The sequence below is a fragment of the Linepithema humile genome, chromosome 3 (assembly GCF_040581485.1).
Source record: "Linepithema humile isolate Giens D197 chromosome 3, Lhum_UNIL_v1.0, whole genome shotgun sequence".
In the NCBI taxonomy this organism is placed as follows: Eukaryota; Metazoa; Arthropoda; class Insecta; order Hymenoptera; family Formicidae; genus Linepithema; species Linepithema humile.
In genome coordinates, this window is record NC_090130.1 from 14,071,108 (window position 1) to 14,098,998 (window position 27,891).

The 27,891-nt window shown below is 36.4% G+C and overlaps 1 protein-coding gene and 1 pseudogene across 5 annotated transcripts in view; one reads left to right on the plus strand and one right to left on the minus strand.

Moving 5' to 3' along the window:
• Positions 1 to 27,891, minus strand: part of LOC105680063 (transmembrane protein 8B-like) — a 230,855-nt gene that overhangs the window by 117,245 nt on the left and 85,719 nt on the right. For all 5 annotated transcript variants that reach the window (XM_067352077.1, XM_067352078.1, XM_067352076.1 and 2 more), the window contains one exon: positions 24,080 to 24,208. In XM_067352077.1, coding sequence (XP_067208178.1) covers positions 24,080 to 24,208 — 129 coding nt within the window. The remainder of the gene's footprint in view (positions 1 to 24,079; positions 24,209 to 27,891) is intronic.
• Positions 24,903 to 27,305, plus strand: LOC136998827 (uncharacterized; annotated as a pseudogene).

Here is a 27,891-nt window from a genome sequence, read left to right on the forward strand (position 1 = left end):
CGGAAATTTCAAGTCGTAAATTAAAAGAAAAAACTATACTTTAATATACAGGGTGTCCCATTTTAAAAACCCCACGTGAATAACTTTTCAGAGAGACATTTTCAAGAAAAATAATTTAAACCAAAGTTGTAGGGGTCATTGGGGGCCATAATGATGGTGATTTTGAGTTTGACCTTGGAGTCGGTTTTGAAGATTATTTGGGGGTCAACTTGAGTTTTTTAAATGGAACACCCTATTTTTGATTCCAAAATCTAATAGCTGCTGTCAAGAGCTTTTCAAAACACTATAATGAAGTTATTTTTTATTAAATACTTTTCGAGTTGAGGCTTGTAAATTACAATATTTTGACATAAAATATAAAATATCTTGTAAAACATTCAGTTTTTGAGTATGTTGCCTCAATACTTTTATGCACCAAATAATGAGACAAATGAATTGGTATAAAGAAAACACATTGGTTTTAAAAAAAAAGTATGCAGTTGCATGTTGCAAATTACATATTATTTCTTGAAAGCAACTATGTATTTTCTTTATACCAATTGATTTGTCTCATTATTTTATGCACAAAAGTATTAAGATAAGATTCCCGAAAATTGAATGTTTTACAAGATATTTTGTATTTTATGTCAAAATGCTGTAACTTTCAAGCCTCATAACTTAATGAAAAACTTAATAAAAAGTACTTAATGAAAAATAACTTTATTATAGTGTTTTGAAAAGCTCTTGACACCAGCTATTAGATTTCGGAATCAAAAATAGGGTGTTCCATTTAAAAAACTCAAGTTGACCCCCAAATAACCTTCAAAATCGACTCCAAGTTCAAACTCAAAGTCACCAACTTATGGCCCCCAATGACCCCTACAACTTTGGTCTAAATTATTTTTCTTGAAAATGTCTCTCTGAAAAGTTATTCACGTGGGGTTTTTAAAATGGGACACCCTGTATATTGACACAAATCATAAGAAATTTAATTAGATGTGTGTGTGTGTGCGTGTGTGTGTGTGTGTGTGTGTGTGTGGTCCTCACAATATACAGAACATATAAATTAAGAGGTCCTCATAATGCATGTTTCGTATAATTACAAGGATGGTACTCATAATGTACGAAAGTCGGTATAGAAATTATGAGATCCGGTCTACATAATATACGTTGCGTATAAAATATTAGGACGACCATCCTCATAATGACGTTTGGTCTACATCAGCGCTCGGAATTAGTTGCACATTTCGGGCCGATTCTGGAGACGACGCCTCCTGTCCCCCCACCACCGGCCGGCCGCTGGCGGCCGAGCCGCCGATAGCTCTGGTTCAGGAGCGTTTTATATTAGAAATAGGCTGGATTGTTTAGGCATTTCTCAGGAAATCGTAACATTTTCTTCACTACATAAATAATGTTTATTTTCATTAATACATAATATATATATATTTAATTATTAATGAAAATAAACATTATTTATGTAGCAAAGAAAATATTACTATTTTTTGAGAGGTGCCTCAACAACCGAGCCTATTTCTTATATAAAACGCTCCTGCGCCAGAGCTATCGGCGGCTCGACCGCCAGCGGCCGGGCGGTAGTGGGGGAACAGGAGGCGTCGTCTCTTAAATTGGCCCGAAATGTGCAACTAATTCCGAGCGCTGGTCTACATAATGTACAGTTCTTCAATGAAAATGTCCTCACAATATACGTTCCACATACATATATTGTATATTCTATGTATATACAGAGAATGTGAAAAGTATATAAAGCGCATATCCTATGTATGTGAAATAATTACCACATGTATGTACATAGGATGTCCATAGTACATACATAGGTATATTCCAAAGATATGCAGTGTACATTCGTGATATATACATGGGGTATATTCCGAGGATGTGCAGTGCATGTTTGCAATATGTACATAGGATATATTCCGAGGATGTGCAATACACATTCGTGGCATGTACATGAGGTACATTCTATGTATGTACATAGTATATACAGTACGTTTTTTAATAATAAACAATTTTCATTCATTCGGATATTTATCTACCCAATTTTTGAACAATCAGTTTATCTAAATTCCCTGTGTTGGGATTCAGATATTAAACTGATAGGAAAAGTTATTACATCTTCAAATTAAAGACTTCAATATTATTACCCGCCTTTTGCAAGTTTTATATAGTTTTTATGATTAAAACTTAAATACGAGATAGATAGCGTATAATGCGTCACATAGCGGCAAGCGAACGAACTAATGACTGATTCTATGTATATCCACACGATATCTTACGTATATCCATAAATGTACCTATATCAGCGTATATTGTATATATGTATGTTACATGCAGGGTTGGGAAGTGATGCGTTACTTGTAACGCCGTTACCGTTACAATTACTTTTTTTGGGTAACTGTAACGGTAACGGCGTTACAAATTTTTTTTGTAACGAAAAAAGTAACTTTGTTACATTTTTCGGTAACGAGTAGCAAATTTAACAGTTATTTTTATCGTTACATTTTTCAAATTTACTCTATATATCTACAAATTTATAGAAAACTATAAATAAGAAACTAACAATAAGAAAACTTTTTAATTTATATTTACAGCATCTAAAAATTTTTAAAAAAGCTGGTTTACAACTTATTAAAAATTTTTCTTATTTTAAATATCTTATTATCAAAATTATTACTTTTATTATATATTATTAAAATTATTACACTTTATATTAATAGCGATATCATTATTAAAATTATATCATTTTTGTTACTTTAATGAAAAATAATGTTCAAAAATTTTTAATGTTTACTGTAAATTTGTAGTGTTTAATTTAATCTTGTATTAGAAAAATTATGCATAAAATTTGTATTATATATATAAAAGTAACGGAAATTGTAACTATTCGTTACTTTTTGAGTAACGGTAACGAGTGTCTTTTTAAAATTGGTAACGAGTAACGATAACGAGTTACTTTTATAAAGTAACTTTCCCAACCTTGGTTACATGTATATACATAGAATGTACACGAGGTATATTCTATGTATATACAGGCAGCGATCTCGTTCGAATATACTGTTGCGCCCGCGAACGGTGTTTCTGTCTCAATCGGCACGCACGAAAAAAAAAACACTTCTTAAAACACAACAGAAACTTTATTTCACTCAACACTGAACAGAATAACACAGAACAATCCCGTTTAAACCGTACACCACTGAGCTAGCAGAAACGCGTCCACACTTTTCTGCAGCTCCCGAAAATCTGACATCTGTCTCCTTGTTTACATTCTTTTAGCAACAACTTGTTTATTTATAATATCCTAGTAACTGTTAAACATTTACTATTTCTTAGCAACTATCCTCTTTTATTAATTCCGTAAATCAATATATCGATCGCGGTTCTATCAGCTGTCAAACGCGATATCGGGCGACAAAAATCAAAACCGCGAGGACGCAACAATACATTGTATGTATATCCATACGATATCCTATGTATATCCATAAATGTATCTACCTCAATGTATATCGTATGTATGTACGTTACATGTATATACATGGAATGTACACGAGGTATATTCTATGTATATACAGGCAGCGATCTCGTACGAATATACATTCTATGTATATCTATAAGATATCTTATGTATATCCACAAATGTATCTACATCAGCATATATCATATGTATGTACATAGTATATACAGTACATTTTTTTCACATTATGGATATTTCATGTATATACATAGGATATCGAATGTTTACTGGTAATACTTTTATGAATAGAATAATGAGAATCAAGTGGTATAAAGAAAACGCATAATTGTAAAAAAAAGTACATTGTAAATTATATACATTTTCTTAAAAATAATAATGCGTTTTTTTTACACAAATTGATTCGTTTCATTATTCTGCGCATAAAAATTACGGTAAGATTATTGATAACTAAATATTTAAAGAGATTTTAGATTTTATATCAATATATGTCCCCCCCCCTCTCTCTCTCTCTCTCTCTCTCTCTCTCTCTCTCTCTCTCTCTCTCTCTCTCTCCCTCTCTCTCTCCCTCTCTTTTTCTCTCTCTCTCTCGTGTTTACGAAAGGAGGATGTTAAATATAGGTCGATTTTGGCCCATGGTGTGGAACCAAAACTACAAATGATTTCTTATAGATTTCATACCGTAGAATCACGTGGTAAAGTTTGTTTTCCTCTAGACACCGGGAAAAGTACGGAAAAATTAAAAAAAGACCATGAAAAATGAAATTTCCCGAGCTGGTTGAAGCTTGGAACATTCCTGCAGCGATTTTAAAAAAATAATTTGTCGCTCTTGTCCTTTTGCAGGGAGGAAGTTCTGAGGTCCTCACATGACATACAAAAAAGACCGATCTGATATATGCGTCGGAAGACACCCTTTTCCCCGAAAAACCACCCCCAAAATCACTTAAACGATTCTCGCCAAGCTAGAAATGATTTGTCGCTCTTCTCCTTTTGCATAGAGGAAGTTCTGAGGCCTTCACATGACATACAAAAAAGACCGATCCGATACATGCGTCGGAAGACACCCTTAGCTTGGCGAGAATCGTTTAAGTGATTTTGGGGGTGGTTTTTCGGGTATAACGGTGTCTTCCAACGCATGTATCGGATTGGTTTTTTTGTATGTCATGTGAGGGCCTCAAAACTTCCTCTATGCAAAAGGAGAAGAACGACAAATCATTTCTAGCTTGGCGAGAATCGTTTAAGTGATTTTGAGGATGGTTTTTCGGGTATAAGGGTGTCTTCCGACGCATATATCGGATCGGTCTTTTTTGTATGTCATGTGAGGGCCTCAGAACTTCCTCCCTGCAAAAGGACAAGAGCGACAAATCATTTTTTTTAAATCGCTGCAAAAATGTTCCAAGCTTCAACTAACTCGGGAAATTCCTTTTTTCATGGTCTTTTTTCAATTTTTCCGTACTTTCCTCAGTGTCTAGAGGAAAACAAACTTTACCACGTGATTCTACGGTATGAAATCTATAAGAAATCATTTGTAGTTTTGGTTCCACACCATGGACCAAAATCGACCTATATTTAACATCCTCCTTTCCGTAGTGCAACTTAAGAAAGTCGAATTCGTCGACTCTTGGCACCTGGTGCGAAAAATTCCCGTAGCACAACTCCCGAAAGTCGAATTCGTCGACCCTTGGTACCTAGTGCGAGAAATTCACGTAGCGCAACTCGGGGTAGTCGAATTCGTCGACTCTTGGAATCTGGTGCGAAAAATTCCCGTAGTGCAACTCCCGAAAGTCGAATTCGTCGACCTTTGGCACCTGGTGCGAAAAATTCCCGTAGCGCAACTCGCGAAAGTCGAATTCGTCGACCCTTGACACCTGGCGCAAAGAATTCCCGTAGCGCAACTCGGGAAAGTCGAAATCGTCGACTCTTGGCACCTGGTGCGAGAAATTTTCGTAAATTTTAATGATAATGATAATACCCTGGGCCTCACAAATTCTTTATCCGCCCCTGCAGACAGAGGAGAAGAATAACGACGTTTCTTAATTTTTGCATTACCTACATCACTTTTTGACCGCTTGTATCTCCGAAACGGCTGGACCACAATTTTAATTTTTTTTGGTTCAAATTACTCGTGGCGATGCCACCTTTAAGGATATGCTATGTGTTTTTTTTTTAATTTTTTATATTTTAGTTGCTACAAACCCCCGAAAAGTCGACTTTGAGGGCGCAGGATAAGAGACTTAGTGTCATTTTTTATACTTGGCCGGAGACACTTCTCCTGACTTACAAGTAACACTACCCAAATGTAAATCACCGATTTTGATAATTTTTGAATATGTTGTAGTAGACGTAAAAATAAGACATACGTTTTTTTTTTATCGGCGGAAAACCATATTTACACCCCTTTACACCCCTTTAAATTTATGGGTATCGATTTAATTGTTTTGTATATAAGGATTTAGTATTTTTGGCCCGAACCAAATAAAATAGTTGCATCATCAAGAGATATGAAAAATGGAAAATTTTCGACTCGGTTCGATCATTTTTAGGGGGTAAACCACCCCCTGTATTTGAAACAAAAATTTTAAAAATGCCCAGATAATTGCAAATTTTATTCAAAAATTTTGAAAAAAATATATGTTACACTCGCATCCAAAACAAAAGTGAGACTGTTTGAGGATTTAAGAGTGATCACCCTTTTATCGAATTTCTTACGTAACATTTAAATTTATTCCGAAATAATGGTAAACAGTTTCATTTATCGTCAAATTAATTAATATTTACAAATTATAGTCTGATCAACCCTTCAATTCTATAAGGGGTGAGGAAAAACCTACCCTTAATAAGAGTAAGAAACCAGGATCGCGGCTCTTAGCATTACCCAGGATCACGACGGGGACGTGGCCGCGTGGATCCCATTTTATTTTATTTTTTTGGTTTTTTTGGTTTTTTGTTTTTTTTATTTGTTTATTGTTTTGTAATTTTTTTGTGTTTTTATTTGTATGTTGTTTTTTAATTTTTATATTTGCATTTTAACAATTAAAAAAAATTAAATTAATTAAACGTTACATTATAACTAACTTTAGTAATATTAATTAATGGCTATTCTTTATAGTCTTTACAATAATGAGGGACGCTTTGATTGCTGGGATCAAAAAAATGAGTAAAACATATATAATGTGTACACCAAGCGCACCTAATTAAAGCATTATCTTCACAATACTTGCAAGATGTATCACAATTTTCAAAACAGTATCGGACAGGAGTCTTGCATTTAGGTGGTTTTTCTTGAATATACCCACTTTTATACCATGCATATTTAAACATGTTTACAAACCTGGCTGAAGAAAACTGGTTATGAATCAGCGACTGAAGTTTTAATACATTGTTTCTTGCATGTAAATTGACATCAAAGCCATACAAAATTACCAGATCTGAAAAATGTTTTAAAAAATTTTTCCATGGTCTGAATCCATAAACATCTAGGGGTTGAATCATACCAGTTGTCCCAGCAGGAATTGTAAAAATATTGACATCTTTGCCTTCTAGACAAACGTTGTCAAAATTTTTCTTTGTTTGTCCTGTCCACGAATCTAAACATAAAACCGATTGTTTATCAACCACAGATAAGTAAATATCTTTGTACCATTGAACTGCCAGGTCAGATGATAATTTCCCAGATTTTGAAGGTACTACGACAATATTTTCTGCTTTATATATGTTCATTTCAACAACAGGTCCAAACTGCCCACCCGTTTCTTGTAAAACAATAAATAAAGGCGACTTGAGTAATCCACTAGCTGATACAATCGGTTGTATGGTATAGCTATGTGTTAATGAATTCTTCGATTGTGTTAAACATTCAACTTTTGCTGTTCCTTTGAAAGATAATGTTCGTCCTGCATGTGATTCATAATTAAAACCAGACTGATCTGAATTATAAACATTGTCAGCTCCTAATAATGAGATTTGCTCCCTAATTTTGGATACAAATTGATTTGCTTCTTGTACTAAATCATCTTTCTTTGATAAGAGCGTTTGGGTAGTGAATTTATTAATTTTTCTGGATACGATTCCGTGTTTTATTTTAAAATTGTGAATCCACTTTGATGAAGCCGAGAAACTTTCTTCTTTGAAATATGAATGCCTCCGTCGCCAGGCGAGCGCTCCTCACTCCTTAGCTCGCGGCTTTTGTTTACATGAGATGCTCCGGGGCCCATTTCTCACATTCACATTCACATCCTGCAGTCCATATTTCAAAGAAGAAAGTTTCTCGGACAATCGCGTTGATCGTTAAGGGTTTCAACGGTGTTCTAATCTCGATTAAATTAATTTAAAAATCAGTAAACACCTTAAGCTCACCAATTACGTATTTTTATACCGAATACGTATACAAAAAAATGACGATGAATGTAAGAAACATTTTAAAATTGTTACAAGAAGCTTTTAATTATTCACAATATAATATTGATTCAGCTATTAATGATGATGAGAGAGCTTTTGCGTCACAATTGGAGAATATAATTAAAGACTCCATTGATTTTGCCTTGATATTTGAAAGTTATACTACTTTATGTTACGAAGATAATACTGCGCTTCCTGAAATCCATGCAATTGAAGAAGATTTCCAAGATGATTATAACGCTATTATTAATGATAATAAAAAAGTTAAAAACATGATAGATTTCGAATATAAAGAAAAAGCTGTTCAATATTGGCATTCTGGTACATAAAAAAATTTAAAATTTGAATGTGTACAAAGTAAATTTAAAAAAGTTCAAAATATTACAATGTTATATAGATGGGAAAAGCAAGTAAAAGAAGGTGGCACAAGAAACGAGAAATTATTGGAAATTAGCAAATATGTCATGAAACAGTTTCAAAATGCACATTTGAAGTCAATACCAATTCATGATATTGATATTAAGAGATGGGCTTTAAATGCAAGAAATGAAGTACAACTACCTCGAGAATTTTTCACGGCTTCATCAAAGTGGATTCACAATTTTAAAATAAAACACGGAATCGTATCCAGAAAAATTAATAAATTCACTACCCAAACGCTCTTATCAAAGAAAGATGATTTAGTACAAGAAGCAAATCAATTTGTATCCAAAATTAGGGAGCAAATCTCATTATTAGGAGCTGACAATGTTTATAATTCAGATCAGTCTGGTTTTAATTATGAATCACATGCAGGACGAACATTATCTTTCAAAGGAACAGCAAAAGTTGAATGTTTAACACAATCGAAGAATTCATTAACACATAGCTATACCATACAACCGATTGTATCAGCTAGTGGATTACTCAAGTCGCCTTTATTTATTGTTTTACAAGAAACGGGTGGGCAGTTTGGACCTGTTGTTGAAATGAACATATATAAAGCAGAAAATATTGTCGTAGTACCTTCAAAATCTGGGAAATTATCATCTGACCTGGCAGTTCAATGGTACAAAGATATTTACTTATCTGTGGTTGATAAACAATCGGTTTTATGTTTAGATTCGTGGACAGGACAAACAAAGAAAAATTTTGACAACGTTTGTCTAGAAGGCAAAGATGTCAATATTTTTACAATTCCTGCTGGGACAACTGGTATGATTCAACCCCTAGATGTTTATGGATTCAGACCATGGAAAAATTTTTTAAAACATTTTTCAGATCTGGTAATTTTGTATGGCTTTGATGTCAATTTACATGCAAGAAACAATGTATTAAAACTTCAGTCGCTGATTCATAACCAGTTTTCTTCAGCCAGGTTTGTAAACATGTTTAAATATGCATGGTATAAAAGTGGGTATATTCAAGAAAAACCACCTAAATGCAAGACTCCTGTCCGATACTGTTTTGAAAATTGTGATACATCTTGCAAGTATTGTGAAGATAATGCTTTAATTAGGTGCGCTTGGTGTACACATTATATATGTTTTACTCATTTTTTTGATCCCAGCAATCAAAGCGTCCCTCATTATTGTAAAGACTATAAAGAATAGCCATTAATTAATATTACTAAAGTTAGTTATAATGTAACGTTTAATTAATTTAATTTTTTTTAATTGTTAAAATGCAAATATAAAAATTAAAAAACAACATACAAATAAAAACACAAAAAAATTACAAAACAATAAACAAATAAAAAAAACAAAAAACCAAAAAAACCAAAAAAATAAAATAAAATGGGATCCACGCGGCCACGTCCCCGTCGTGATCCTGGGTAATGCTAAGAGCCGCGATCCTGGTTTCTTACTCTTATTAAGGGTAGGTTTTTCCTCACCCCTTATAGAATTGAAGGGTTGATCAGACTATAATTTGTAAATATTAATTAATTTGACGATAAATGAAACTGTTTACCATTATTTCGGAATAAATTTAAATGTTACGTAAGAAATTCGATAAAAGGGTGATCACTCTTAAATCCTCAAACAGTCTCACTTTTGTTTTGGATGCGAGTGTAACATATATTTTTTTTCAAAATTTTTGAATAAAATTTGCAATTATCTGGGCATTTTTAAAATTTTTGTTTCAAATACAGGGGGTGGTTTACCCCCTAAAAATGATCGAACCGAGTCGAAAATTTTCCATTTTTCATATCTCTTGATGATGCAACTATTTTATTTGGTTCGGGCCAAAAATACTAAATCCTTATATACAAAACAATTAAATCGATACCCATAAATTTAAAGGGGTGTAAAGGGGTGTAAATATGGTTTTCCGCCGATAAAAAAAAATACGTATGTCTTATTTTTACGTCTACTACAACATATTCAAAAATTATCAAAATCGGTGATTTACATTTGGGTAGTGTTACTTGTTAGTAGTGTCATTTTTTGAACTTGGCCCGAGACACTACCGCGTCTCCTGATATACAGTGGCGTACAAAAATTTTGAACCAAATTGTCTTTTTAAGATATATTATAAGATACTGAATTGCTCTAAAAATTAATCATGTAAAATAGTTGACATAACAATTATACGAATAGTAATGCAGTAAAAAAATTTTTAAATTACATATTTTCTATTTATTTCTTCAAATATAATATTGATTTGCGTTCAAAAGTATTGAGCCACATTCTTGTTGCGATCTTATAAGCGCGGTATCTTATAAGAAATATAAACAAACCGCATTTGCTTTACCTATATTTCAGTCTATTGCCTACCGCGATGCCGAAACACACAAACCTTCAGTCACGCGAAGTCGTAATTAACCTTTCTCAACAAGGAAAGGTTTTTCGCGAAATTGCTAATTCTTTATTAATTGATAAAAGAACAGTGAATAGGATTATTGCTAAATATAAGTTGACGAACTCTCTAGCTGATAAACCACGAAGCGGTAGACCTCGTAAAACTACAAAGCGCGTTGATAAAATGGTTAAAAGAAAGTCGATAGCAGATGTTAAAAAAACTGCTATGGATATTTCTTGAGAACTACGAGAAGAAAATCTTGCTGATGTTAGTCGGAGTACAGTATCTCGACGTCTGAAGGAAGTGGGACTTATAGGACGAGCTGGTGTTAAAAAACAATTAATTAGTACAAAAAATAAAAAGGCTCAATTAGATTTTGCAAGAAAATATGAACATTGGACTGAAGTTGATTGGCGAAAAGTACTTTTTTCTGACGAGTCAAAGTTTCAGTTATTCGGAAGTGACGGTAGAAAGTACGTACGACGTCCGACAGACACAAGATACAACTCAAGAAATCAAATTCCTACCGTAAAATATGGTGGAGGTAACGTGATTAAAATGTTTGGCTCAAAACTTTTGCACGCCACTGTGTATATATATATGGGGCATTCTGTATGAAGTGATCCAACTAAATTTTCAAAGTTTTATCATTTGGTTCGTCACGTCCAACTTTAAACATCGATAAATTTTAGTAAATTGCTCCGATTTTAAGAAGTAAATAGTGGTTTTAAAAGATCTTTTTACGCCCTTCAAGTTTATAAAGTCAGCTTTTTCAAAAAGTTAAAATTTATTTAAAATTTTTGAAGAACAAAATAAAAATTGTTTTTTCTCAAATTTCGACATCTTCGATTTTTTTCAAAATATCTTTAAAAAAAAGTAGAAATCTTCCGCTTTAAAACGAGACCAAGTTCAAAATGGGCAGATTTTTTGTTCTTAAGATATAATCCGTTTAGGACCAAGCGCGTCATCCATGGTGCAGCTCACGCGCTGTTGCAACTTTCGTAACTAAGGAGCGCAATATTATTTATTTTTTCTATTTCATTTGTTTATAATAAAATGTCGTGCTCCTTAGTTTTTACAAAAGTTGCAACTAAATGATAGCACTGCAAAAAAATTGAATACTGCATTAAATTAGTGGAATATCATATTATAATTATTAGTGACTGATTTTCTGATTTGATTTATGTGATCTCTTTGAGTATTATATTAGGAGTTCTTTGATTACATTGTAAGTTTAGCATTTACTTTCGGTTCCACTCCACTTTGAATTTCGACTTGAATTAATTTGATTTTTATTTTAGCACGTCCTTGGATTCTGAGTTTTATACATTTTTGTTAAATAAGTCATAGTCATAGTCATAGTCAGTCATAGTCATAGTCATAGTATAAGTCATTTACTAACCAAAACAAAAGAGTCAAAATATATCGTTAATAAAAACAAGGTGGAATTTAAAAAACAAGAATTATATTAATTAACTTATATTTGCTTTTGATTTTTACATTTTTTTTTTACCTTTATTTTAGGAAAAGCATCATTCTCTGTTGCTGAGGAATATCTTTTAAATTTGAGCGTTTTGTCATCAGCAGGAATAACACTGTGATATTTTTGTGTCTGTGGCACTGTCATTGCTTTCGTAAATCTATTTTTCAGCACTTCAGCTGTCACCAATTGATCTGCTTTAGAACTAAAAAAAATGATAGTTTTATTCAAATTTTTTTTTGCCCATTGACATAAAGCTTTAGGAGTTAAAATAAGATTTTTTGCTGATACTTGTAGACTAGCTCGTGCGGCAAGTCTTTTTAAGTTTCTATCCATCTATTCTATCACATGGACCTTTGCCGTGAGCTGTGGCATGAAAATGCCATTCTGCAGCAATATCAAAATTGTTTTTGTGTGAAAGTAGATTAATAAAATTGTACTTGTTTTTAAAATGTTGAGCAGCACCGTCTGTAAAGTAAAATATTTTTGTTGGAGTAAAGTTTTCCTTTAAATAAGTAATAATTATTTTTTGAAACTCATAGACAGCGGTCGTATCGTGCTTTAAACTGTCGGACAAAATGGCAATACTGCGGTGTTTTAGCTCTTTCTGTTCTTTATAATACAAGACTACGGTGAAAATTGAGCACTGATTGTTGTTCCAGTGAAATGATTGCGCTGCATTCTAAACGACAAATGCATAATTTTCCGCAAAGTCAAACTGCACTATAAACTAATTTTCTATTAAATTTTTTTTTAATTTAGTTAGAAATGATGACTGTGCTTTTGCCACAAAATCATGCGGTTTAAGTTTTATCAAAAAATTACAGAATTGTTCAAGAAAATCTTCAATGTCAGCTACTTCAGTTTTCAAAGTACTTCTGTCCGTTTGCTGCCAAACTTGAAACTCCACTTTTTCAATAAAATGGTCTTCTAACATTATTTTCAAATAATTTTTAATATTTTCTTCATTAGGACATAATTCACATTCTCCAAGGTGGCATGAAGAAGAAGGGACATTGCACATAATACATTTTAGACAGTCGTAATAAGTTTTTAAAGGTAGTTTGGTATTCTTAGTTATTTTCTCTAGTTTGATCGCATCCAACATGAGATTAACGTTCTCATGGTGCACACACACACAAACAGTATGTGTTCCGCTGCTTCCAGCAAGTACACACTGACGTGGCCTAAGTTCAGCGAATTTTGAAAAGCCAATTTTTATATCAGAATATTGCATCTTAAATTTTGCATATAATTCAGAAATATTGCATAGCACTAGTCTCTTTTGAATGCGTTCACAGGATCCGTCTTCTTTCTTCACTGAAACGAAATCTTTCATTCCAGGCAGTAGCCTACTGTTTTCATCGTCTTCATAAAATGCTTTAACAATAGATTCTGTTTCAACAGATAGTTTTCTTCCTCCTATTTTTGAATTTGGTAAAGTTAAAATTCCATGTTTAGATACTAATTCTTTCGTTTTTCGAGCCTGACGTTCAGAAGTGCCAAATTTGATTGCTAATTTCTTTCGGCTCCATGATGTGGGTGCAAGAGTGAGAAGTAACAGTTTCTCCGAACTACTTGCAGATTTCCGAAACTTATTCTTAAGTTGCTCCAGGATTTGAACAGCTGTTATATGATACTTGTTGTCACATTGCAAATTTGGTTTTTTTAATGCTGGAGGTAACGAAAAATCTAAATCAAAATCTTTTACATCTTCTGTATTATCAATGAAATCGAAAGCTTTATGCAAAATATCGTGGTTGTCAATATCAATGTTCACAGCTTGTGTATGATTCACTGATTGTAAGACAGGGAGTTTTTGAAACGTCTGTAATTCTTTTCTACAAGATGTGCACAATTTTGCATTTACTGGATCATTGCCTGGAAGCTTTAAGAGAGAAGGTTTAGAAATGTTTCTTAAATCTCAGATCCTTTTCCATAACCTTTTTTTTTAAAGGATTAAAGCATTGATCAGCCCAGGCTTTTATCTGTGTTGCCATAATTGCACTATGACTTATTTAACAAAAATGTATAAAACTCAGAATCCAAGGACGTGCTAAAATAAAAATCAAATTAATTCAAGTCGAAATTCAAAGTGGAGTGGAACCGAAAGTAAATGCTAAACTTACAATGTAATCAAAGAACTCCTAATATAATACTCAAAGAGATCACATAAATCAAATCAGAAAATCAGTCACTAATAATTATAATATGATATTCCACTAATTTAATGCAGTATTCATTTTTATAGCAGTGCTATCATTTAGTTGCAACTTTTGTAAAAACTAAGGAGCACGACATTTTATTATAAACAAATGAAATAGAAAAAATAAATAATATTGCGCTCCTTAGTTACGAAAGTTGCAACAGCGCGTGAGCTGCACTATGGATGACGCGCTTAGTCCTAAAACGGATTATATCTTAAGAACAAAAAATCTGCCCATTTTGAACTTGGTCTCGTTTTAAAGCGGAAGATTTCTACTTTTTTTTAGATATTTTGAAAAAAATCTAAGATGTCGAAATTTGAGAAGAAACCATTTTTATTTTGTTTTTCAAACATTTTAAATAAATTTTAACTTTTTGAAAAAGCTGACTTTATAAACTTAAAGGGCGTAAAAAGATCTTTTAAAACCACTATTTACTTCTTAAAATCGGAGCAATTTACTAAAATTTATCGATGTTTAAAGTTGGACGTGACGAACCAAATGATAAAACTTTGAAAATTTAGTTGGATCACTTCATACAGAATGCCCCATATATATATATATGAGAAAACACATAGTTGTAAGAAAAAATATGTAATTTGCAACATGCAACTGCATACTTTTTTTTTAAACCAATGTGTTTTCTTTATACCAATTCATTTGTCTCGTTATTTTATGCATAAAAGTATTAAGGTAACATTCTCAAAAACTGAATGTTTTACAAGATATTTAATATTTTATGTCAAAATACTGTAATTTACAAGCCTCATAACTCGAAAAGTACTTAATGAAAAATAACTTCATTATAGTGTTTTGAAAAGCTCTTGACACCAGCTATTAGATTTTGGAATCAAAAACAGAATGTTCCATTTAAAAAAACAAAGTTGACCTCCATATGACCTTGGCATGTACACTCTAGGTTAAACCAATGTCATCATCGGATGTCTCCCTCCAAACCCAACAACTTTTGTCTGGGTCATTTTCTTTGAAAATCACTTCCTTCAAAGTTATTCGGGGTGCCCACTTAAAATGGGACATCCTGTATTGTAGGGATGAAAATGACAATAGACACAGGTTTTTAGGAATATATATATATATATCTTTAATCGTTCGCAGGGTACTAGGATCTTTCTTCGACTGACTTTGCGCTCGTCGAGAGTCTTTGTTATATACGCGTGCATCAAAGTTTCCGCCGAATCTAATAATAATCACTATCAACAACCGATAGCTAACATAATAGTCCTTTATAATATGCCGACAACGAAAACAACTCGCGCGGTAGACTTTCGTGTGGCGTTTGTATCTCTTTTCAAAAGAAAATCCTACAGCTCGTCCATCTTAACGCAATGACCGTCTCGGTCATATAAGGTAAATGTCCCTATTTGTGACCATGTAAGATTTTCATATGAGTTAATAAGAAAGAAAAGTACTTTAGAGTAATTTAAATAAAAAAAACAATTATACCGAACTCAAGATTAATCATTTTTGTATCGAAAAATCTTTTACTCGAACTCTAAATATAATTTAATAAACTTATTAAAAAAAAAATTGCAGACTATGTAAATGTACGCACTAGTGACCGCATGATTTAAATTTGGCCTTATTAGTAACCGCCATCTGTCCCGGTTAGTAACCGGTGCATCAGATCGAATGTACCGGTTATTAACCGGTGCGTTAGATCGCATGTACCGGTCATTAACCGGTGCGTCAAATTGAATGTACCGGTTATTAACCATTTAGTGACTGGCAGATTAATTTTCTTGAGTCTGGTCACAAATAAAGACATGCGTGTTTTATTGTTCCTATTTGTAATGTTCGCTTATATATTCAAAACTACTAACCTTTTTCGAAATATACTAATAGTACAACATTTATTAATCATTTACTGTGATACTTACACAAAATTGTTCTTCAATATTTCTTTTTAACGACGTAAACAAAGCTGTCGCTGTATTGTGACAAGCACTTCACCTACTAACGTGTCAACCAACTTGCACTCGATTGCCACTGCGATGGCGACACTAGCACCTTATTTCATATTTTTACGAATATTTATTGATCAAATATCACGAAACCATATCAAATTGTAGCTTATTAATCGCCAAACATAATAAATATTCTTTTCAAGGATGAATTACTTAAAACTTCTAATTATTTTAATAAAAATCCACGAGTGGTCACAAATAGAGACATGGTCACAAATAAGGACATTTACCTTATGTACTTAATTCTAGATTATAAACTAAACGTAAACTAGAGGTTACATACGCTTACAATTATTCTTTACATTATAATGGACAAACTTAGGACTAATCGCGTATCTAGGCTTTCATTCGGTCGGTAGGCACTATACCATTGTACGGTGTCTGTGTAACTTGGAAGCCGGAAATATCAACTACGACATAGCGATCCGTATCTAAAACTAGGCGTACAATATAGGGCGCATTTAACTTAGGAATCAGTTTTTTATTAGTTCTAATATTGGTATTCACTATCATTTTATAATTGCCAATATCATATGTTGTTGCTTTCTTACGAGATCGATCGTAAGCCTTCTCGCTCGCAGCCTGATTTTTCATAATTCCGTAATCTTATTGCTGAAGAAACATCGCCCACCGTGCTATTCGCGGATTGACAATTTGTTTACTGAGGGTAAGGCGAAAACTATCGCAATGTGTGATGATTTTAAATTTAATACCTAACAAGTACACATAAAATCTTTTAATCGCGTATACGACTACAGCTAAGCACTTTAGCTCGAAGCTGTGGTATTTTGATTCGGCGGACGTCGTCCGATGGCTAAAATATGCTACCGGCCTAAACTGTCCTCCATCTTGTCTTTGCAACAAGATAGCGCCAAACCCGCTTGCATCACAATGCAATTCTGTCGTCACGGTAGGGCAATAAATAGCTAATATTGGCTTATTGGACAAATGAGCTTTCAACATCTCATACGCGTTATTTTCTTCCGCACCGAATTTAAACACGGCGTTTTTCTTCAACAATTCGTATAAAGGTTTAACTACAATTGAGAATCTTGAAATAAACCTTCGGAAATAGCTTGGAAGTCCTATGAAACGCTGAACTTCTTTTGTATTACGCGAAATGGAATAATTAATAACAGATTCGACATTTTCCGTACTCGGTTGAATACCGTCTTCGCTAATTAAATAGCCAAGATATGTAATCTGGTTGCGTAAAAATAAACATTTGTCTGTAGGAATCTGAGTTTATGCTTCTGTGCGATTTTAAAAACTTCTCGCAAAATATCAAGATGTTCCTTCATTTTCTCGGTGGCTACAAGAATATTATCCATGTATATTAAAACTTTACCTTTTATTGAAACCGTGTCAGCTTTTCGGGCGCGGTATAGCTCGCCGGAATCCAGGATCGTTCGGTTGGAGGTACGCCAAGAAGAACTCGAGTTTGTGAGAGATGATAATAAATTAATGTGTTTATTGAAAGAATAAGCTTAATGACTGTGTGTGCATGCGATGTGTGATTGGTACAAATGTAGTATGCAAATTGTATGATTGCGGTGCGAAATTTGTATAAATGTACTGTGTATACAAATGCGTGAGTGAATAAAGGCGACGTATGATTGGCACAAATGTAGTATGCAAAGTGTATAATTGCTGGAAGATATAACGGTGATGTATGATTCGTTTATGCGTGACGTGAGCGTCTTGGTGCGATCGGCGGAACGATTAGCGCAGGCGCGTACGATCGAGTCGTAACGGTTGGTACGACGGAGCGCCTTTCGGCGGGTGCGTTCGTAGAAGTGTCGCGAGTCCGTTCGATAGCCGATCGATACGGGTCGCTCGGCGGCGCGGATTGGTTGACGCGGTTTTGCCTGCCGGATGGATTTTAACTTGAAATCCCGGCGCACGGAAACGCGATATTAGGATTGGGAAGCCGAATACGCTCGGCGGGTACACGAGAACGCTCGTATCAGAGGCTTGAAGCCGAGTACGCTCGGCGGGAGTACGAGAACGCTCATACGAAGGCGGATTCAGAGCAGCGATCCGGCTGGGTACATGGGAATGCCCGTGCACGAAGATCGGTGCCTGGAGGAACCGAGTACGCTCGGCAGGAGTACGAGAACGCTTGTACGCAAAGGAAAGATTACCGAGAACGCTCGGCGGTACATGAGAACGCTCGTGTGTCTGGAAAAAGGCATAGAAGCCGAGTGTGCTCGGCGGACTACAAGAACGCTCGCAGAAGGATGTTCGCTGTCTAGCAACGAACAGGATCTGGTGAATAGACGTACAGCCGGGCCTCTTTTATACCCGGCTGGCGGCCGATTGACTTCGGATCGGTAAGCATCGGCGGTTTCGGCGGCGGGCCCCCACTAAACGGAATTTCGGAACGGTCGGATGTGGAGGTCCGTTCGGCGATTGACCGCCGTTGTTTATGTCAAAGTTTTATCGGCGCTCGATGCGCCCTTGGTGGGCTACGGACGATGGACGGTCCATAGCCGATCCATGCAGCTTGCGGGCTGCACCGTTACACCATTATCATAGGCTTATCTATAGTTAAATCTAATCTTGTAGTCGTATCGATATTTAAATCTAACCCGTCAAACAATCGGTCGGCGCAATCTATATGCATGATTTGATCGATGAAATCATTCGCGTTTTTCGATGAGTCGGTCTGGTTCTGCAAAATTTTAAGTGTTTGTTCAATTACTACCTTTACCGCCGGATCGGAAGTAAAATCTCTGCCTAATAACGCAGTACCGTTTATCGTCCTATCTGGCACAACGAAAAATTGAATCCTGATATCAACGTTGTTTACTTTAATGTCTTTTTCGAAAATACCTAATATTTCGATTTGAATCATTGATGCCATTAAATCGGAAGTCATCTTTCGCGACGGGAGTGCGACAATTAACAGGCACGTAGTCCGGTTTGATTAAGCTTATCGGTGACCTGGTATCGATAATCACTGTACAAGAAAATAGGTCCGTATTACCTTTGTTATGCAAAACAGTATAAGATACGGGTACCGTAAATGGCTCGATTCCGACAGACGGTTGAGTGAGATTCATTTCAACCGACGCCTTACTTGATTCTTCCGCCGAGTCACTAGCTCGATCGTCCACAACTTTGTTCGTAGCACCACGCGGTTTCGTACAATTTGCCATACGATGTCCCTTCTCCTTGCAGTTGAAACACCTCAATCCTCTCGACGTTAGGTTCAGTTCGGTACGCTCAGATGTAGCCAGTTTCGTCTCTTTCTTAGGCCTCTGCTGGCTGGTTCCCACGGAATTTCGTTCGGTTTTCATCTGGCTTCTCAAAGTAACGTTCTCGAACGCTTCTACTAAGTCAGCCGCATCTTTGAATCGTTGTAGCCTTGCTTGGTCACGTAACCATGGATCGGGTACTCCGTCGATAACTGTTACGTGACGCTTTTCGAGCGCCGTCACAAGGGCGATAGCCCGGCCGAGGGAGCAAAGAGTCCTGGTGTTGCTCCTCGCGTGGAGACAGCAACCCGCGAGACTCCACAATCTTTGCGCGTTGTTTGTATTGTCATTCCCGTTTTATGTCGTTAATATCGTTTTTTAAGTTGTAAGGCGAGACCCCGTGCGGGCGGCGTTGCGTGTTTTGTGCCTCAGGGCGAAGATGCAGCATCGCCAGGAAGACCGGACGCCGGGGGATCATCGACGGGTGTCACGCGTTAGTGACCCCACAGCAAAAGGTCAGGTACCGCGATTCCGTCGCCTCCGCCATCCAAGCCCTATCTAACTCCGCTCTGGTTTTAGCCAAAATCAAAGAAGCGCAGAGACACGCAGCAGCGGACCTTGCCCGGCTGCAGACGGCTTCGAGGGCCCCGAAGATGCTGCACTCGGAAGGACCGGAGTATGGCCCGGCCAGCCTAACCAGTCTCTTCCGGAAACATCGACTCATCGACACGCTAGCGGCCGAAGGATTTGAGAAAACCACAGTGAGCGGGGGGGGGGGGCGCCCTGGATGAACTGTGGGCGGTTCTCAGAGGCCCCCCTTTTCGGAAAATCGGCAGGATGCGCAGGAAGGCGACGCGGATTTGGAAAGGACCTAGATGCAGAGCCGAGAAGAGCCACTGTTCGGTGTACCGCAAGTGCGCGAGGACGACATCCAGGACTCAGCCCGACGACACCGAAGACGCCGAAGACGTCCACTCATTGTAAGCCGCCTCTCGGGTAGCCGTAGAGTTCCGTCCGGTGATGGCTGGTAGCGTGAGTTCGTTTTATATGTAGTGTCTCTCACACCATTAACCGTAGTTTTTGATACCGTGAGCGCTTAATTACGCTCAATTACCGCATGTCCAGCCGGCTCCGGATATCGCGTAACAGTCTCTCCGTCTTGCGAGAATTAAGCGCCGACAGTCTCTTCTCGTTGCCGTTTCGTTTGCCGTTCGTTTTGTTACCGTACCGTCCTACCGTTACCGTTTCTTTTGAAGATACCGCTTTCTACCGTCTTTCCGTTACCTTCTCTTATTGAAAATACCGATGGTTACCGTCTTTCTGACGATATCGTTTGTTACCGTTTTTTTGTCGCGTTATCACCGTACCGGAAGTACTGTGGGTGAGTGTCCGCGGGCGGATTTTGGTTCGGGAACGTTCTCCGCAAGATTGCTGTTACCGCAAAGTTAGCGTCTCGGCGAGAAGCGTGAGAGCCCGCGAAAAATAGCTGACCCGCGACATATCATTTCTGGCCGTTAGGCTACCGTCGTTTAAAGTGTATTTATTTGACCCTCACCGGCCGTATCGGATGATCGAAATATAAGTCCTTCGTTGGCTGTATATAGTCGGATCCGCGGCAAATTATCGTGATCGCGTTCCCGAGATTTTATGTAGGCATCGAACTCTATTCTTGTTACCGAAGTATAGGGCGAAGAGCCCTACCATCGTATCAACCTATTTACGCCGTATCGGCTCCGGCCGAATAGTTTAAGCATCTTTACCCTTGTAACCAAATCACTGAAATACATCATTGTCAAATTTTAATTATTGAGTTGTCCTTGCGTTAGCCTCTCACTCCAGATATCTAACGTTAAATGAAAGAACTGCGCCCCTCTGTCATATACTGAGCGGGAGCGGCCGAGCAATTTTGAGAACTGTAAAGTTACCGATACCGCGGTGCGATTACTCGCACCTGGCGCTCATTTCCGGTTACCGATTTCGCGAGTTACCTTGCTCCTGAATTTCGTGGAGTACCGCGAGTTACCGAATCGTGCAGTTATTGCCGATTTCGCGAGTTACCTTGCTCCCGACGAGCGTGGAGTACCGCGAGTTACCGAATCAAGCATCTGTTTCCGATACCGTAAGTTACCGAATCGAGCATTTATTGCCGATCCCGCGAGTTACCGATTTCCATTGGGCGTGCTCCCTCGGATCTGGCGTGATTCCGAGGCTAGTTCACGTCGCATAACATAATCGATAATTTGATCTGCTTCTATCGATCTCCGATTTGCAATGATTATTTTGTCATGGTATTACTCATTAAAAGTTTTTCCCGTTTCCACGTTCGTCGTTCGAATTCTTTTCTCAGGGCCAATTTATTCGACCGATGATCGAACATTCGTCTTATCTCTTCTAAAAGATCTGTTGCACTTAACGTGATGTGTTCGGACTTAGAGTGAAACCAATTCAAGGCTTTTCCTTTTAATCTCGAACTAATTAACATCCTCATAGCGTTGTCGTCGAGATTATATGCGTCTCGCAGCAGTTCGACTTGCGGCTTCCAATTCCGGAAAGCGTTACTCGAATTCATTCAGCAGATCCTTGAGTCCCTTCACGTTGTTGGTCCCACTCTCACTTATGACAGGGCTTCTAACACTGGCAACCGACGTATCGGCCCTCAGCTCGACTTCGCGTCTTACTAACTCAAGTTCACGCCGAAGCAGATCTCTTTCGCGTCTAATGAGTTCGAACTCGCGGTTTACGACAGAGTCTTCCTCACGCGTCACACTTCTTTGCATTTCTGCGTTTGTAACGTCGTCGAGATCTTGTGGTCCTTCTGCACTGGTGTCCTGACGCTCATCCTCCCACATACCCGGGTCGTTTTCCTTCAGCCGCAATATTAAATCGGTCTTGTTATCCGTTGTTGGAAGGTTCCTTTCTCGCAGAAATTCCTTCAATTGCGCGATACTGCAGGCCGAAGGATTCATTACGTTCACTATTTTATCGACAATCACGAACAGAATCACTAATGATTCACATTATTATACAATCCCACAGCGACACTATCTTTAACGCTCGCGGTCTCGAGCAATTTAACACACAGCACGTTTGCTCACCTCGTACCACACAGCAAACGGTTACTCGCAAGGTATTAATTCGTCGCGTACTTGCTTTCACGCAGAGAACAATTGTTCCTCGTACACGTAACACAGGACGCGTTTTTCTTAGGGCACGCGTATTCCACTTCTGAAACTGTGGGTATAAAAATGACGATAGACACAGGTTTTTAGGAATATATATATACAGGGTGAGGCAAAAGTATGGAAACCCCCGAATAAGTTTTGAGGAAGGCATTTTACGAAAAAATGTTAAATACAAAAGTTTTAGGAAATTTCTCTGGCTTTTCAATGGTGACCTTGGATTTGACCTTGACCGTGACCTTGAAGGTCATTTGAAGGTCAGAGTAATTTTTTTAAATGAAAACCTCTATTTTTTATTCCAAAATCTAATAGCTGGTGTCAAGAGCTTTTCAAAACACTATAATGAAGTTATTTTTCATTAAGTACTTTTCGAGTTATGAGGCTTGTAAATTACAGTATTTTGACATAAAATACAAAATATCTTGTAAAACATTCAATTTTTGGGAATCTTACCTTAATACTTTTATGCATAAAATAATGAGACGAATCAATTGGTATAAAGAAAACACATAGTTGCTTTCAAGAAAAAATATGTAGTTTGCAACATGCAACTGCATACTTTTTTTTAAAACCAATGTGTTTTCTTTATACCAATTAATTCGTCTCATTATTTTAAGCATAAAAGTATTAAGGTAAAATTCCCAAAAATTGAATGTTTTACAAGATATTTTGTATTTTATGTCAAAATACTGTAATTTACAAGCCTCATAACTCGAAAAGTACTTAATGAAAAATAACTTCATTATAGTGTTTTGAAAAGCTCTTGACACCAGCTATTAGATTTTGGAATAAAAAATAGGGGTTTCCATTTAAAAAAATTACTCTGACCTTCAAATGACCTTCAAGGTCACGGTCAAGGTCAAATCCAAGGTCACCATTGAAAAGCCAGAGAAATTTCCTAAAACTTTTGTTTTTAACATTTTTTCGTAAAATGCCTTCCTCAAAACTTATTCGAGGGTTTCCATACTTTTGCCTCACCCTGTATATATTCCTATATATATATATATATATATATATATATATATATATATATTCCTGGTACCCTACGGACAATTAAAGATATATATATCTTTAATTGTCCGTAAGGTACCAGGATCTTTCCTCGACTGACTTTGCGCTCATTGAGAGTCTCGGTTATATACGCGTGCATCAAAGTTGCCGCCGAATCTAATAATAATCACTATCAACAACCGATAGCTAACATAATAGTCCTTTTATATAATATGCCGACGACGAAAACAACTCGCGCGTAGGCTTTCGTGCGGCGTTTGTATTTTTTTTCAAAAAAAAATCCTACAATATATAGATATATACAATATATATTTGTTGAGATACTTCTGAAACATCTTGTATATAAAAATTAATAAAAAATTTATAATTGTTTACCTTGTCTATTTCCAAATGTACACTAACATCCAGTGTGCCACCAATATCTATTAATGGCAAAATATCAAATTGCGTCATTACAGGGATTGAACCGATTAGCACTAATCGTGAACTTAACCATTCTTTTTCCTAAAATATATGATATGTTAATGATATACATACAAGGTAATTCTTGTAAGCGTACTCATTAAATATTTGGGAAAGGACGCATTTTCGTCAAAAATGTTTTAAATAAAATTTTTTTAGCCTTGAAGGGGCCATTAAAAACTGCTTTATTTGTTTGATCTTTGGAAAAGCATTAAGGTTATACCAAGGTCACCACCTTGGTTTCCTTAAATGAAAACTATACTTTTTATGATATATTTTTGCAGCGGATATCGAGATGTTTTCGAAACACTGGTTACAAACTTTTTGATGAAAACTTCCTGAGTTATGAGTTCTCAAAGTTTAAGTACCATCGCATTACTTAAAATATACCACGCAAAGGTTGCCCGATTAAGGCAAAAAGGAAGAAAACATTTCTAAAGGAATAAATACTTGGAGGCAGTGATAAAATCGTCTTATGTTGTTTTTTTGTTGTCAGCACTCTCTTCCTTTCTGCCCGTACGGTAACGTTGAAAACAATTGTGGCGAACACAATTGTGGCGAACACTGTCCATCATAAGAACACGCTGCACTCAACAGTCTACCCCACGCGGCAAGCTGAACGCAGTTCCCGCATCTATCGCTTTTAGATTTTTTTATGAGAAACGATAAAGAATATTATTTTCGTAAAAGAACCGACGACTAGAGAAGACATAATTGAACGAATCATTCCCAGCAAACCATATAATGTATCATATCTGTAATATTACAAGTAATATTATATGTACAGGTAAAAGATACATTCATGTATAGCTCTATGTTAGCAACTTTAGACATTACATATATGTATCAGATCTTTATATTATGTGATGTAACATGTACATATACAGAGTCCACCACCAAAATCCGGACAAATTTAAATTTGAATTTCCTGTTTTATTTGACTTCGGCGGTAAGTCGTTATTGACGTTCAGGTAAGTCAGATGTTTGTAGTAAACGCGCCTGACTTCAAAATGTCCGAGCAGATAAGATCGAGTGCGGAGTATAACCGAAGAGCGGCGATAATAGAAGGCCTTCGCGCTGGGCGTTCGCAAACCGAAATTATTCGGTTTTTCGGATACCCGAGATCGACCGTATATGACGTTGCGGCTAAATATTTGGCTTCGGAGACATCCGAAAAAGGTTCTGCAAATCCGACGAGAAAGAGCCATTCGAAAGAAAAGTCGGTAAGGACTCCAGCAATTATCGAAAAGGCTCAAGAGCTCATCTCAGAAGACCCAGGGCTGTCTCTGACGAAATTGGCAATAACATTAGGTGTGAGTAACACTACAATGCGTTGAATTGCTGAAGAGGACCTACGTTTCAAGTCCTATGTCATAAAAGTTCGACAAATGCTCTCTCAGACACTCAAGATGAACAGAGTTGCTCGCAGTAATTTGCTTCTGTGTTCTTTGAAAAACGAAGCTGCGGGACGCATGAAGTTTTTTTCGGGCGAGAAAATTTTTTCTGTCGATGCCAAGGTGAACCGGAGGAATGACCGTTGGCTCGCCCACGACCCCGACGATCTCCCCATAGCTAGGACGAAGTTTCCAGCCTCTGTTCACGGCGTCATCTCCAGTGAGGGTCACGTCATGCCGCCCATTTCTTTCAAAAGAACGAAACCATCACAAAAGAGGTTTATTTACGCGTTTTAATGAAAGTAGTGAAGCCGTGGATAGATACAGTGACCGCCGGGAGACCGTACGTCTTCCAGTAGGACGGCGTGCCGGCGCACACGAGTCACTTAGTTCAAAACTGGCTGTCGGATAATATGGACATGTTTCGGTCCAAGGAATTTTGGCCTCCCAACAGTCCAGATTTGAATCCGTTGGATTACTACGTGTGGAGCGTCATTGAACGAGTGACCAACAAGTCGAGACATCCCAACATAACATCTCTCCAGGCCGCTATCGAGGCGGCATTCGCCAATATGGACAAGGACGTGTTGCAGAGAGCGTGCCAGCGCTTTAGGATGAGGATCGAAGCAATCATCGAAGCAAAAGGGGATTATATAGAGTAATTTTACTCTAAAAGGATACCACTAGTGATGTACAAAAATTTTTTTTGTAATTTTTACATTCTGACGAATAGAATGTTGTTTAAACATATTGTTCATTTTGTCCGGATTTTGGTGGCGGACCCTGCATTTTACATATCTTAATATTGAACAATATAACATATACGTATATCATATATATTTTTAAACAAGTTTGTAATATGTATGCTACACCTTTATTATAATATACAGTTTTCGGAATTAGCTTGAGTGCCTTTAATAACCTAGATGGTTATTTAGCATAAAACGTCCTTGTTCTTGTTGAACTCTCTTGATATTATCAAACAATTTCTTGACGGACTTGTACGTAAATCTCAATCAAAGGACTATCAATTTTTTCTTTTTGATCAATTGCTATACACAAAATGGCCACTGATTGCCAAACTCTCGTGTCCGAGTATAACAGAATTAGGGCAAGTACGAACACTACGAGAATAAAAGTGAAGATGGCTGATTCAATGAGTATAATGACACGTGACTCGCGCATACGCGTTGCGAAACAAAATATTATATTGGTTACGTATCTGTAATAACATTACAAAGACGTATTTGTAAGATAACATTTGTGATATTATTAAGAAATACAGAATGTTACATAAGTGATATGTATCAAGAGTAATATAATACATACGCCATATTACTATTTAAGAGAAATGTTATAAGTTATATACATAATTATAGAAATATTACTTTGTTCTCTAAATGTGCTCTTGGAATTATGTAACAGATACATATTGGTTTGCTGGGTTAATGCTTGCAGACTAATTTTTAGGAACGTCTTGAGATACCAATCGTCGTTAAATACCAATCGTAAATTTGAAAAATGATTGCATCATTGCCTTGAGGTAGAAAGGAATGTTTTCGAATATTTGAGAAATTAAAAATCTTTAAAAAATTTAATTAAATTTATGCTCTGCGCACGCATGCACGCACATATATGAGGTGTAAATTAGGCAACCTCCGCGTAGTACACCTTGAGTAATACTAAAACCGGTAATACTTAAATTTTGTGGACTCATAACTCGGGAAATACTCATCGAAAAAAGATTTGTAACTAGTGTTTCGAAAACGTCTCGATATCTACAGCTACAAAAATATGTCACAAGAAAATATAGGTTTCCATTTAAGAAAATTAACCTTAGCGTAACTTTAACACCTTCTTCCAAGGTCAAACAAACAGTAGTTTTTAATGGCCCCCTCAGGGCCAAACAAATTTTATCTGAAACATTTTTCACGGAAATGCGTCCTTTCCAAGATATTCAATGAATACATTCACGAGAATCACTCTGTATACAGACTAAATATAAATATTGATAAAGATATCCAATTACAAGCAATAACATAAAGTTAAATTTCATTGCTTCAATAGTACAAGATATACATTACCGTCCAAAAGTTTGGGCGCAATTTAAAATTGCTAAGTCTCATATATTTCAAAAGTAATTTAAGCGATGCTAGTATAATTTTCGTGTAAAAGAATAACAATAAAACTGCTTTTTAATATATTACATTTAATTAGAGAAAACCCAAAAAGGAATCATAGTTTATTAATGTCTATCTTGGTTCTGGCATCCAAAAATAGATCTAAATGTAGCTCTTCTTTTACACTTTTTTATATCTATACCGTCCGACT